Below are 13,434 nucleotides of genomic sequence, written 5' to 3'. Positions count from 1 at the left end.
CCTACACTTCTTTCATCATATCTTCTTTACAAGTACGACTACAAGTGGATTCTATATACCCCGATTTCGCTGCTGCGTTCGACAAAATCATTCATCACATAACGATCTCCAAGTTAAGTAGACTGGGATTTAACGGATCTTTTTTGAATTGGCTTCGATCATATCTAACTAGTCATGAAATGATAGTGAAAATTAGAGCTTAAAATTTTCACGCATTCTCAATGAAAGAAACCATTCCAACAGTCTCATTTTCAATGTTTTACTGTCTCATTCGTAAAATCGATGCATTGAAAATATGTGACGCTTGGCTATAAAAAGTGACTAAAATATGGCAAATCGAAGTAATTACATCCCAGAACTTCTTTGGAAACCAAAACTACTACAAATTCGAGCAACAACAGTTAAAATTTATTGTGAAACCTTTTTCTGTCGTTTTCAATTCTCACAGTTTTGGTTGAATATCGACACTGCATACTATGGGATTTTCACTGAAAACTGCAAATGACTGAAAGGGCAAATGAACGAAAAAACACAATTTTGAAACTACTGTCCCGCTTATGTCATTGACTGGACATGGATTTCGTTCTCATAGTCAGAGATGGCATTTCACCAGAGTTATACACGCTAGAGTCAGATTTTTGCCACACCGAGGATGCAAAAAACGAAGCACCGCACAAAGAGGAATGCGCACTTCTTCTCAGTGTCGAATAGACAGCATTTGAGTGTGTGCTTGTGGTTAAAGCAACTGGCGCGAGTGAAACACATTCTCTTCGCATGAATCGCTCGCATGCGCTCTCGTCTAAATACACCCAAGTGACCACTGGCGCGTGATGGTGAGCGAACACTTCTGTGAACTTCAATTAATAGAGAGTAGATCTGGCCTTGCTATGAAAAATTTGCAAGGAAAACCGAAAATTTTACGATAAATTGTTTTATTTTGCTGATTTTGCGTGTCCACGCTTCATCTACGAAAACCATACAGCAGAGTGCTCACCGGCGTGTACACCTCTGTGAAAGTATCTGCATCAACCTCAGAGAATTTATTAGCTAATGCTCTAGCACTTTGGTGCGATTCAGTGGAAGAGGTAAAAGGAAATAAACAAACGCACTCATGATGCGTGCACACTTTACACAACAGTGGTGTATAAATGTGAAAGAGAAGAGCTCTCGTTGAAGTTGTCAGTGCGAGGGGAGAAATTTTGCTTGCTCTTCGTCACACAGAGAAGATAGACATCTCTGCTCATAGTTCGCAAGCGATGCTGAGAGTGACAGTAATTTCTTGTCATTTTCGTCTGTTTTCCAGTCAATGAAAATGACTTTTATTAGCTCTGGTGAAAATATAAGACTGTACAATCCCATCATTTGCTGTTACCTCTGGAGCTCCTCATGGAAGTCACCTTGGACCGTTTATAATATTATTGTATGTCAACGATCTAAATTTTTCGATCAAGTGTATGAAACTATCGTTTGTTCTTGACTTTAAATAATTTCATATAATCACATCTGTAGCTGACTCAGAGTTCCTACAAGAACAGTTGGAATTTAACTAATTGGTGTAATATCAACAAAATAGTTCCAAATGCCACTAAATGCTCCGCCATCTCTTTTAGTCGCAAAAAGGCTGTTCTCGAACGCACATCGTCTGTTAAGGACCTGGGTGTTCTTCTGGATTCCGAGTTAAACTTTAAGGAGCGCATCGAGTTTACTATCACCAAAGCCTCTAAGCTATTCTGATTTGTTTTACGCGTTACTAAAATATTCTCTGATGTGCATTGCTTGAAAGCTCTGTATTTCACTTTAGTTCGCTCAACTCTTAAATATGCTGCTGTTATCTGGTCGCCTTAAAGGTAATCCAACGCATTGAAGCGACTCAAAATCGTTCCTTATATTATTATCTCGTTAGATTTAGTGACTATAGAAGCACTAGATTTAAGGAAATGTATCATTTGCATGATTGTAATCTGTTGATGCAAAAGATGAGGACGTTGTATGCCTGCTGGAGAGCAAAGCTGAACAGAAGGCGATAAATAATTGAAACTTAAAATAAAAAAAATCAGATCATCCTGATGTGGTCTACTTTAAAATTCTTCTTACCTAGAAGAAAAAAACTTGCCAAGCAAGAAGATGTTGAAGCAAAAAAAAATTGTCTTCGCTGGAATCTGTTTAACTTCTTTCAAAATCGCAATTGTAAGCAATTTTATTTTTACTGCAACTATTTGCGTACATCTGAAAGTATAAATTAACTAAGGACATCGAAAAAGATGGAGAATAAAAATGAAATCATTTTCATGAGGTTTCTCAAAGTAACGTGTTCTGTATGGTTTTATTTATTGTGTTTACATGACAAACTTATGCAGATTTTTGAATTATACCCTAGTGAATTTTCAAGTTCTGCGAAAGGTATCATCTGCATTGAAAATAGTAGTGTTATGCTTTTTTTAGCTGCGTTTTAGCTTTCAACTTTGCGCGAATTTCGCGCGTTTTAGTTTTCGATTTCGCTCGGATTTCGCGCGTTTTGATTTTGAAATTTTTCGTAACAACCCTGTATATCGACCCGGGTTGGGAAGAGGAATCAAGTGGAGTTTTTTTATTCAATATTACAATATTTTTTTAGGCACACTGCTTAAGCTCTAAGGCCTAGGTTATTTTCTAATCTTAATTAACGACTAACTTAAAACTAGAATGTGTCATCTCAGGTTCTCGAAAATCCACCTTTCAGCTGGCGATCGGCAGTGGTCGATGAATTGAATATTGCACGAATTTTCCAGATGGCGTTGGTAAATATCTATGCTGGCCGCATCCTTCGATCCGTGTGGGTCCGCGGAAAACACCCCCAGGCTACGAAAGCCCGGCGGGTGGCCCGCATGCTGGTTTTCGACTGGAGCGGTCTTCCGTGGGAGGTGATGGTGATGTTACGGAAGAGAATGAAAAAAAGTGGAAACGGGATAAAAAGATGTGGGAAAAAATGTATGAAAACGACAGAGATCTAATTAGTTGCCATCGAGATGGTGAAGGGACAGGGAAGAGTCAAGTGGAGTTGGTTTGAAATAATTTCACCACACGGTCATATCTTAAATGCTTTTTTCTGTGCTCCGTCGTTAGCGGTTCACTGCACGTATTTTCCGAAAACACTAAGGGCGTTGATCCTCTTCCAAATAAGCTAGATCTTCTCTAGTCTAATTAGTGTTTTGTAGATAATGAATATTTAGACGTTATCCGTCGAGCTAATCCAAAAGTCCATATGGAACTGATATGGCAGTGCAACTCTTATTGGTTTATAACCAAACAAACTTACTTACCGACCAAATTTCGATTTAAGTAACTATTTCATATTTCGTTGAATGTGGTTGAATTTTATCCGAATCCGAGTTCCGGTTCTGAAAGTAAAGTTGTTCCTTAAGTTTTAAACACACTTCATCCCATTACTCTGGAACCGGAAGTCGGATTCGAACAAAGGTCAAAAGCAGAGGTTCGATATGCAGTAAACGGCAGCGGTTCTCGTATGACGGTCACTGTGTTGGATTGGTCCATAGTAAATTGGCAAAGCGTATCTCGCAAACTTCCGTTAATTTGTCTCAAACCTGGTAATCCAATTCAAGTGAAATGAGCATCACACAATCGCGTTATATTCAACCTCTTCAACCAGAATGCTCTTGAAATGGAAATATGTTTATCAATCTGTAATTCTGGAACCGGAAGTCATATCCTGATGAAATTCGTTTAAGCTCGATGGTTTTTTTTTTTTCATAAATACGTTTATTTCATAGGCAATATACATAAGTTTTTCTTCGCCGTGGCATCCACAATACATAGTAGTTTAAACCTAATACATTTCGAATATCATATTAGTATGTTGGTACTCATTAGTTAATCTAAACACTGTTTTTATCAAGCGAGTTGCTATTTTAATTACATTAAATAAAATACATTTAGTTTGTACATGATCTTATAACTATTTCAGGATTGTTTGTATCAGTTCACCACTTATATTCAATATCCTATAGTTGGCTATTGGTTGAACTCATGGAAGAGAAAACAGTTTAACATAAAATAAAATTTAAATTGGAACTCCAATGGATTTAATGAAATGATAAAGAAGTTTCATGTATGGAAGGTCACGACAAGCAAGAATGTCGCGAACTGGGACATTGGATAGTCTACCTTGGGTACGCAAGGAATTTATTAGTTGAGATCTGACATCACGAAACTCCACGCATGTCCAAACAACATGGTCAATATCGCGGTAACCTTCGCCGCAAGCACAATGATTAGTCTCGGAAAGTCCAATTCGAAGGAGATGTGCATCTAACGTGTAGTGATTGGACATGAGTCTGGACATCACACGAATGAAATCTCTACTCACATCCAGTCCCCTGAACCATGCCTTTGTCGATATTTTAGGAATAATTGAGTGCATCCACCGACCCAGATCATCTTTATCCCAAGAAGCTTGCCAGCTGGCAAGTGTTCTTTGGCGAGACGCGCTATAGAATTCGTTGAAAGCAATCGGTCTCTCATAAATTTCACCCTCAATAGCACCACGTTTGGCTAAAATATCGGCTCTTTCATTGCCTGGAATGGAGCAATGAGCCGGAACCCAAACTATTGTGATTAGATAATTATTATTCAATATGTCGTTCAGACACTGTTTTATTTTACCCAAGAAAAACGGTTCATTTTTGCCAGCAGCGTTTGAGCGAATGGCTTCAATTGCACTCAGACTATCTGTGAAGAGGAAATAATGGTTTGGAGATAATGTGACGATTACATTCAAGCTATAATGAACTGCTGCTAACTCTGCTATATAAACAGATGCAGGTTCTTGAAGCTTGAATGAGGCCGAAACATTATTGTTGAACATACCAAACCCTGTCGCTTCTTCCATTCGCGATCCGTCCGTGTAAAACATTTTCTCAGAGTTAATATGCCTGAACTTACTTGAAAATATTTTTGGGATTTCCATAGAGCGTAGGTGGTCCGGGATTCCACGCACTTCGCGCTGCATGGATGTGTCGAAAAATAAAGTTGAGTCAGGTACATTTAGGAGGCTGACACGGATAGGAATATATCTTGAAGGGTTGATTTCCTGTGACATATGGTTAAAATATACTGTCATGAATTTTGTTTGAGATCGAAGCTCGACTAGTCGTTCGAAATTATTAATTACCATGGGATTCAGCACATCACATCTTATTAGCAGGCGTGATGAAAGCTCCCAAAATCGATCTTTTAATGGAAGAACTCCCGCCAGAACTTCAAGACTCATTGTATGTGTCGAATGCATGCAGCCTAAAGCAATTCGCAAACAACGGTACTGAATTCGCTCAAGTTTGATAATATGAGAATTTGCAGCGGAACGAAAACAAACGCATCCATATTCCATCACTGAAAGTATCGTTGTCTGATACAATTTTATTAGATCTTGCGGATGAGCACCCCACCAAGACCCTGTTATTGTTCGAAGAAAATTTACTCTTTGTTGGCATTTCGTTATCAGATACCTAATGTGTCCTCCCCACGTGCATTTGGAATCAAACCACACCCCGAGGTATTTGAAAGTCAAAACCTGTTCGATTATTCTTCCCATCATATGAAGCTGAAGTTGCGCGGGATCATGCTTTTTTGAAAAGACGACCAGCTCTGTTTTCTCCGCAGAGAATTCGATACCAAGATGAACAGCCCAAACGGACAATTTATCTAAGGTATCTTGCAATGGTTTTTGCAGATCAATAGCTTTGGATCCAGTAACTGAAACCACGCCATCATCTGCCAATTGTCTTAGTGTACATGGGGTTACTAGACAGCTGTCAATGTCATTCACGTAAAAATTATAGAGGAGCGGACTGAGGCATGAGCCTTGCGGGAGACCCATGTAGCTAATTCTGATTGTTGCCAAATCGCCATGTGAAAAATGCATGCGTTTCTCTGACAAAAGGTTGTGCAAATAATTATTTATAACCGCTGGGAGTCCATGTTGGTGGAGCTTGTCTGAAAGAACATCAATGGAAACTGAATCAAATGCTCCTTTAATGTCTAAAAATACAGATGCCATTTGTTGCTTTTGAGCGAAGGCAATTTGGATGTCAGACGAAAGTAATGCAAGGCAATCATTCGTCCCTTTATTTCTACGGAAGCCAAACTGAGTATCTGACAACAAACCGTTCGTCTCGACCCAAGTGTCGAGACGTCGTAGAATAATTTTTTCGAACAATTTTCTGATGCAGGACAACATCGCAATGGGTCTATATGAGTTGTGATTGGAAGCTGGTTTCCCCGGCTTTTGAATGGCGATAACTTTCACTTGTCTCCAGTCAGGTGGAACAATATTTTGCTCAAGAAACTTGTTGAACAATTCCAACAAACGTCTTTTTGCGAGGTCGGGCAGATTCTTCACCAAGTTGAATTTAATTCTGTCCAATCCAGGAGCGTTATTGTTACAAGACATGAGTGCTATGGAAAATTCCATCATTGAAAAGGGGCTATCAATGGAATCATCATTTGAAGAAGACTCCCTAACAATGCTATGCGTAGGAACGGAATCTGGACAAACTTTCCTCGCAAAATCAAATATCCATCGATTCGAGTACTCCTCACTCTCATTTCCTACGTTACGATTCCTCATTCGTCTGGCCGTATTCCAAAGAGTGCTCATTGAGGTTTCTCTTGACAAACCTTCCACAAAATGTCTCCAATAGCTGCATTTCTTAACCCGAAGTATGTTCTTGTACTTGGTTTCTAAAACCAAGAATTTTTCAAAATTCTGAGGAGTTCCTCCTCCTCGTTTTAAAAACGTCTTGAAAGCATTTTGTTTCGCGTGTTTAGCATCTGAGCACTCTTTGTCCCACCAAGGATTTGGAGGTCTTCTGTTAGACGATGGACCAAGAAATCGTTTGGTTTGGGCTTGTTCTGCGGCCTCCAGAATCGAACAAACGAGGAAGTCATATTCTTCAAGTGGGGGAAGCTCTTCCATTGAAGTTAAGACACTTGAAATATTACTTTGGTATTTAATCCAGTCAATATTTTTTGTCAAATCATATGGAATATTAACTGAATTAGCAATGCCTTTGTTACTGCTAATTGAGATGATGATTGGTAAATGATCGCTACCATGTAAATCAGGAAATACTTTCCAGGTGCAATCTAGTCGAATTGAAGTCGAACAAAGAGATAAATCTAATGCACTTGGACGTGCAGGAGGTCTTGGGATCCGTGTCATGCTACCCATATTTAGTACCGTCATGCTAAAATTGTCGCAAATATTATATATTAGAGATGATCTGCTATCATTGTAAACGGAACCCCACATCATTCCGTGCGAATTGAAATCTCCTAAAATCAAACGTGGAGCAGGAAGGGCTTCGACAATTTCATTAAGCTGTCGTTGTCCAACTTGAGCTCTTGGAGGAATATATACCGAAGCAATGCAAATGTCCTTTCCTTTAATGTTTATTTGACAAGCAACAACTTCTATACTAGAAGTCGAAGGAATGTTTAATCTATAAAAGGAATAACATTTCTTAATTCCTAAAAGCACTCCACCATACGGGGAGTCTCTGTCGAGACGTATAATGTTAAAGTCATTAAAATTTAAGGCTATGTTTGATGTAAGCCATGTTTCGCACAAAGCAAATACATCACATTTTTGACTATGCAACAAAACTTTAAATGAATCAAGTTTTGGCATGATGCTTCGACAATTCCACTGCAGGACAGTGATTGAATCATTTGCGGCGAATGATAAATTATCCATCAAATGATACAAAACCTGAAAGAGCTGGCCATTGAGCTGATAACTGTTTCAAAAAAGTTCTAGCTATTGGTAAGAATGCTGTTATGATGGTCTTTAGAGGTTCAGAAATATTGAATGCAGCGAAAATCCATTCTACAATTTCCGAAAATTTCAGTAATCCTGTTGGTGAATGTGAAATGGAGCCCACTGGATTATTGTCTTTTCTTGAGCTAGTTCCTGGATTGGTTTGTGAATTTGACAAACCAGGAGGCACAGTTTTTGGTTTTAAATTTGGCTTTTTAGCTTTAACACGGGGATCTTTTTTTGAAGGTATAATTTTAGGTGTCTTTTTTGGTATTTTGTGGTTTGTTAATCTCCTCTTAACAGACCCTTGAGGAGTGACAAACGAGGTATCTTCACTATTTCCGTCAGAGTCAGATTCCTCTGGCTCCGCAAGATTTGAAAAACCGTTTTCGGTTTCCAAAGGGGAGACATGTATGACCGTTTTGAGCATTTCTGCATATGTGCGCTTAGACCGTGCTTTTAAAGAAAGCTTCATTTTGTCTTTACGCAGCTTAAATGCAGCGCACACTGAAAGATCATCATGAGGGCTTTCCCCACAATAAACACATTTTTCAACATCTTTATCGCAAAGATTATCCTTATGAGGCCCTTGACATTTGATACATTTGGACTTATTACTACAGTAAGTAGCTGTATGTCCGAATTTTTTACAGTTCGTGCAATTCATAACATGCGGTACGAAAAGCCGAACAGGAAGACGAATTTTATTGATATAGACATGGCTAGGCAATGCAGATCCGGCAAATGTTACGCGAAACGAATCTGAGGGACGATAAGACTTTTTTCCATCGACAATAGATGCTGAGTACAATTGTTTGCACTCGAGTATCTTAACTCCCTCAAGCATGGAGTTTTTAAAACGGCCAACTCCATTTTTAAGTAAATCATCTGCTGTCAGACTTGCTTCAGTCACAACACCGTCAATTTCTACCTCCTTCGATGGAATGTAAACTCGATATTCAATAGCAAATAATTTACAGGTTACAATATCGTTTGCCTGTTTCAAGTCGTTAACTACAACTCGAATTTTATCTCTATTAACCTTACAGATTTCTTTAACTTCAGAGAAATGTGATGTCAAATCCTTTGTAATTTGCATCAAGTTTAAAATCTTTTCTTTTTTTCGAAGATAGACTATCCATGGCCCAGTGGTACCCTGTGGATAATGTTTAGCCCTCGGAGTATTTAAACTTTTACTAGTATCCGGAATCGGATTCGGATGATCTTCCATGAGATCATCCATTACATTAAATTTTTTTTTGTAAATTAATAATACCAAAATAAAAACTTATGTTTAGTAAAATTTCAGATATAAGAAATAAAAAATAAATTAAATTAAATCTACCTTGTAGCTGATGTCTCTGTTCCTTTATCGTGAAGAACGACGTGAAGCTCTTCCAACGATTTCCAATTGGCAGTCTTTTGCTGTTTCCAATTGGCAGTCTTCTGTCGTTTACTGCTATCTCAGTTGCTCTGCCGTCGTTGTGAACACCACTGCACTTGCTGTACCTGACCCCAGGTACAGTGCTTTTGCTCTTGGTGGCGATCAAATGCGATGCTTGCAGTGTAGCACCTCGCGATATATGCCGTCTCTTTTGATCCTACGCAGCGTACAAATTCTGGTACCTGGTAGATCAGCACTGGGTTGCTTTAGCACCTCTGTGCCTTTGCACCCCTTCGTCTTCGCACCTTTATGCGATGGCACCTCTGTGACTCGTCACTTCTATGCTCTCGCACCTCTGTGTCTCTACACCTCTGTGCGTATGAACGGGATGGCCTTCGTTGCTAGCTTTCCAGTCGGGAAACGCCCCGAATATTGCGTTTGCTATGGGCAGTTTAACTACCTGAAGCTTAGAATTGTCTCGGTAGCAGCCGTTAACTCACGAGCCAGTACAATCGAAACACAACCTCTTCGCTTGAATGGTTTTTACTGAATGAAGCTCGATGGTTTGTATAAGATCTTTCATTTGAATTTAGGCTTATGTAAATTGATTCTCTATATGAGAAAGGCTAAAAACGTTTTATCGGTTACGTCTCTTAAACTATCATATTATCTCCTGAACCAGAAGTGACTGCCATTTGATCTTCGATTTTGATCAATGTCCCAATAGTACCCTCCAAACGCGCCTAGGTTTATTAAAATCGGCTCGGTGATCTCATATAAAATTTCCAAGTCTCAGAACCATGATACCGATACGAAAGTCTGTTATCAGTGTTCGATGTTGATTGCACTCGATACAGCCTTTTGAGCAAACTCATAGCCACTTTACTGGAAATATGACAGAAAGAATGAAAGAATTTCAATGAGTTTATTTGGTCGGTCACATCGGAATTGCATGCTTCGTAATGTATTTGAAATTTATTCAGCAATACAAAACAGCAAATAATATTAACATATATGCTGTGATCAATAATAATTATAATGATAAGAAAAACATGTTCCATCACAAAGTATGTTATGCAGCTGATTAATTTACCCTATTTAGCTTGAATGTTAGACGCAGCAGTAACAGGAGCGCAGGTTATCGCTATGCTAATTCAAACGCGCCATTTAAACGCTGCGCACGCTGTATCTTTGAATCTGCCAAACCCTGCGCTCCTGTTACTTCTATAAATCATATTCATGTCAAATAGCGTTTTATTGGGTTTACTCAGAATAGGGCATGAACATTATCATCAGCTTCAATTAGTTGGAGGTAAAACAAGGTCTTTTGTCGCTATAATCACTATGTGGTTTTAAATATGGTAAAAAAAGACGAGTGGGTAATGTTCGAGACATAACAAAATTGACGTGAAAACAAATAACATAGTCTCGTTAAAACTGGAACTGTGCCCTTATAAAGCACGACAATAACTACGGCGCGAACGACAAATACTGGTCGTCCATTCATGAGCATCTACTAAATTAAAATTCGAAGAACGCAGGGTATTTTCTAATGTTCGTCTAATACGTCAATGGAGACATATTGAATTATAGTGTTGCTTACGTGAAATTGAATTTCACCTCTGTATATGGTTCCAGGTTTCATCAGTCTTAATTTTCGAAATACACAGATTTTAATTTTTAATACTTGGCATCCCTGTTTTAGCCCTCTTCGAAGACATTTTCAAAGATTTTATCGATATTAGTTACGACCTTTTCCAGGAATCTCGATGGTTTATGATTATTTTTAATGTTTCATTATAAGCTACCAGAGAAGATTTGGAGTGCAGGAACCGAGTATATTTTTTCCTTTTCGTACGGCATTATCGAAATGACACCTGTATTAGTATGAAGATGTGTTCCACATCAATACTTTTATTTTTACAATGCGTGTGAGCGTTGTCCGTCGGCATCGAATGGGTTAGTGACGGTGCACTAAAATGAAAATTTTCACTTCCGATATTTCAACGAAAGAAACTATGATAATGCAATACGGAATTCATTTCTGGTTTTTGAAAGTATTAAATTGTGGAAATATTTTCGAACGCAAAGCAGCTAAATGTTTGCTTTATTTGCACTCGTTTAGTGCGAAGTTCGCGTTTCGAGCGATGCATTAATATGATTATTTTCACTTCCGATTTGCTTATTCTAACAGATATTACTAATAGCCTTGTAGTAAACATTCATAGCCCTTAGATGGGTCGATTTATCGAAAATTTTCCGTTGATCGCTGCTAGACTCACACTTCGAAAGTGTCGCAGCAGAACTAATAATAGTGCGGATTGATTCAGAACTGAAGAAATTTTTGTGAAGAGTTTTCTGTTTGCGTGATTTCGTTTGCATCTTCTTGGCAAATAGGCCATCCTATCGCATAGAAAAATAGTAACATACACAATTTTGACTATTTTATTTCGGATTTGCATATTTCAACGAAGAAAACTATCAAGATGCAATACACAAAGGCAATATTACAAAGGGAATATTACAAATTCCCATTTGTTAATGCCATTCGAAGAAAATATCAAAGTATTTTTTTGTAAAATGGTGGAGGGTCTGGAAGGAACCGATTGATTAAGTCACTTTCGACGCTCCACAATATTGATGTCATTTTCTTCAATTTTACTGAAAATTCGAATAAGAGAATGATTTATGGTAGAACAGGTTTCAGTAGTAGTAGAGTATTTTTGTACACTAATCTTGGTTGTATTTATTAACAATCCTTTCTTTGTTTTATTTTCTAGTCCAACAGTGGAATCCGACATACCGACACTCCGTCTAATAGATTTTGGCTGTGCTATTGATATGAATTTCTTCGAAAAGAAGCGACAATTTAAGAAGGTAATATTTACTATTTCTGTGCTGCTATAGTGACTTAAACCTATGCTCCCTCCTAGGTGATACAAACGGATGGATTCACTTGCGTCGAGATGCAAGAAGGACGCCCGTGGTCATTCCAGACTGATTTGTTCTGTGTAGCCGGAACGATTCACGTGATGTTGTTCGGTGAATACATGCAACTAACGAAAAAAGCCGACTCGGGCTGGGAAATTAAACAGAAACTGCCAAGGTAGGAACTTACATTCACTTGTTGGCCGAAATGCGTCCGGCTCACACACACCCACGTTCTATTCGCAGATATCTTAAAAAACATGTCTGGAGTGAAGTGTTCCAAAAACTGTTAAACATCAAGGACATCGATCACATGCCGAAGCTCAGTGTGCTCAAGGAATTGATTGATGGCGAAGTCTTTAACATGGAGTCTGAGTTGGTTAAGCACATTCGAACGCTGTCGAATCTACTGAAGCGCCGTTGAGGCGTGATTGTTGCATCAACCAGAATCGGACCATACTAACCCGATCCGATACCGATACGTTAAGAGTTTCTTTTTGAAAGAAAGATTTGGGAACTAAGAATCTAAGTGAAAATAGCATATTGTGACAGTTGAAAGATGAATTAAAATACCTATTTATATATCGCATATGGAATGCACTAATCTTTAATAGATAGAAAGAGAGAGAGAGAGAGAGAAAACTATTGAAAATGACCCCAGAATAGAGTCAGTGAGCTACTATGTCGAAACAAAACAAAAGGAAATACTACGATAGTGCAGCAATTATGTGCTGTCCCTGTTAGAGGTATATTTATTCTGAGCTACTAAAAAAGGGAAACTTTACTTGCTATTTAAAATACTACGCAGTCTAGAAGTACTGATACATTTATACAACGGGGTACAATTGTATATTTTGAAGCATCGGTGTATGTGAAATGTAGGAATGTACATACAAAAACTAATTTTGTAATTTTATAACCATCATAATTAAGAAAAGACAAATTCATTGCTAATTTGTTGAATCCAAAGAGATCTAGATCCGGAAAACCAGATGATACAATTCAATTTGATTTATCTTTAAAAATAGATAAAAGCACAGGTTTTCGTTTAAATAATTGTAGACAAACAAACTTCCTTTTGTTGAGCCGTGTGAAAAGTGTGACTTATTGCAGTTATCAAACAATGGAAAAAGAACGGATGTACGTTGCAAACTATACTTCCTTATAAGGTTAAATACGTTAAAGAATGTACTAGCATACTAGTGGGATATAAATATAAGACAGTAGTAGCCATAATTTGGAACGCACCTACAGCCTAGTTTTTTTTAATATGAAAGAAATGTCTTGACATGCATGGAGATAAAATTTG

At 38.1% G+C, this 13,434-nt stretch overlaps 1 protein-coding gene across 2 annotated transcripts in view; it reads left to right on the top strand.

Annotated features, from left to right (window-relative positions):
- LOC131427286 (putative mediator of RNA polymerase II transcription subunit 26) overlaps positions 1–13,378 on the top strand; it is a 33,430-nt gene extending 20,052 nt beyond the window's left edge. For both annotated transcript variants that reach the window (XM_058590332.1, XM_058590330.1), the window contains exons 7-9: positions 11,978–12,074; positions 12,131–12,303; positions 12,372–13,378. In XM_058590332.1, the coding sequence (XP_058446315.1) occupies positions 11,978–12,074; positions 12,131–12,303; positions 12,372–12,549 (448 nt within the window). In that variant the 3' untranslated portion in view covers positions 12,550–13,378. The remainder of the gene's footprint in view (positions 1–11,977; positions 12,075–12,130; positions 12,304–12,371) is intronic.
- The last annotated feature ends 56 nt before the right edge of the window (positions 13,379–13,434 follow it).

This window comes from Malaya genurostris, chromosome 2 (genome assembly GCF_030247185.1).
Source record: "Malaya genurostris strain Urasoe2022 chromosome 2, Malgen_1.1, whole genome shotgun sequence".
Lineage (NCBI taxonomy): Eukaryota > Metazoa > Arthropoda > Insecta > Diptera > Culicidae > Malaya > Malaya genurostris.
The sequence above is the reverse complement of the archived record's forward strand: the minus strand, read 5'-3'. Positions and strand labels throughout refer to the sequence as shown.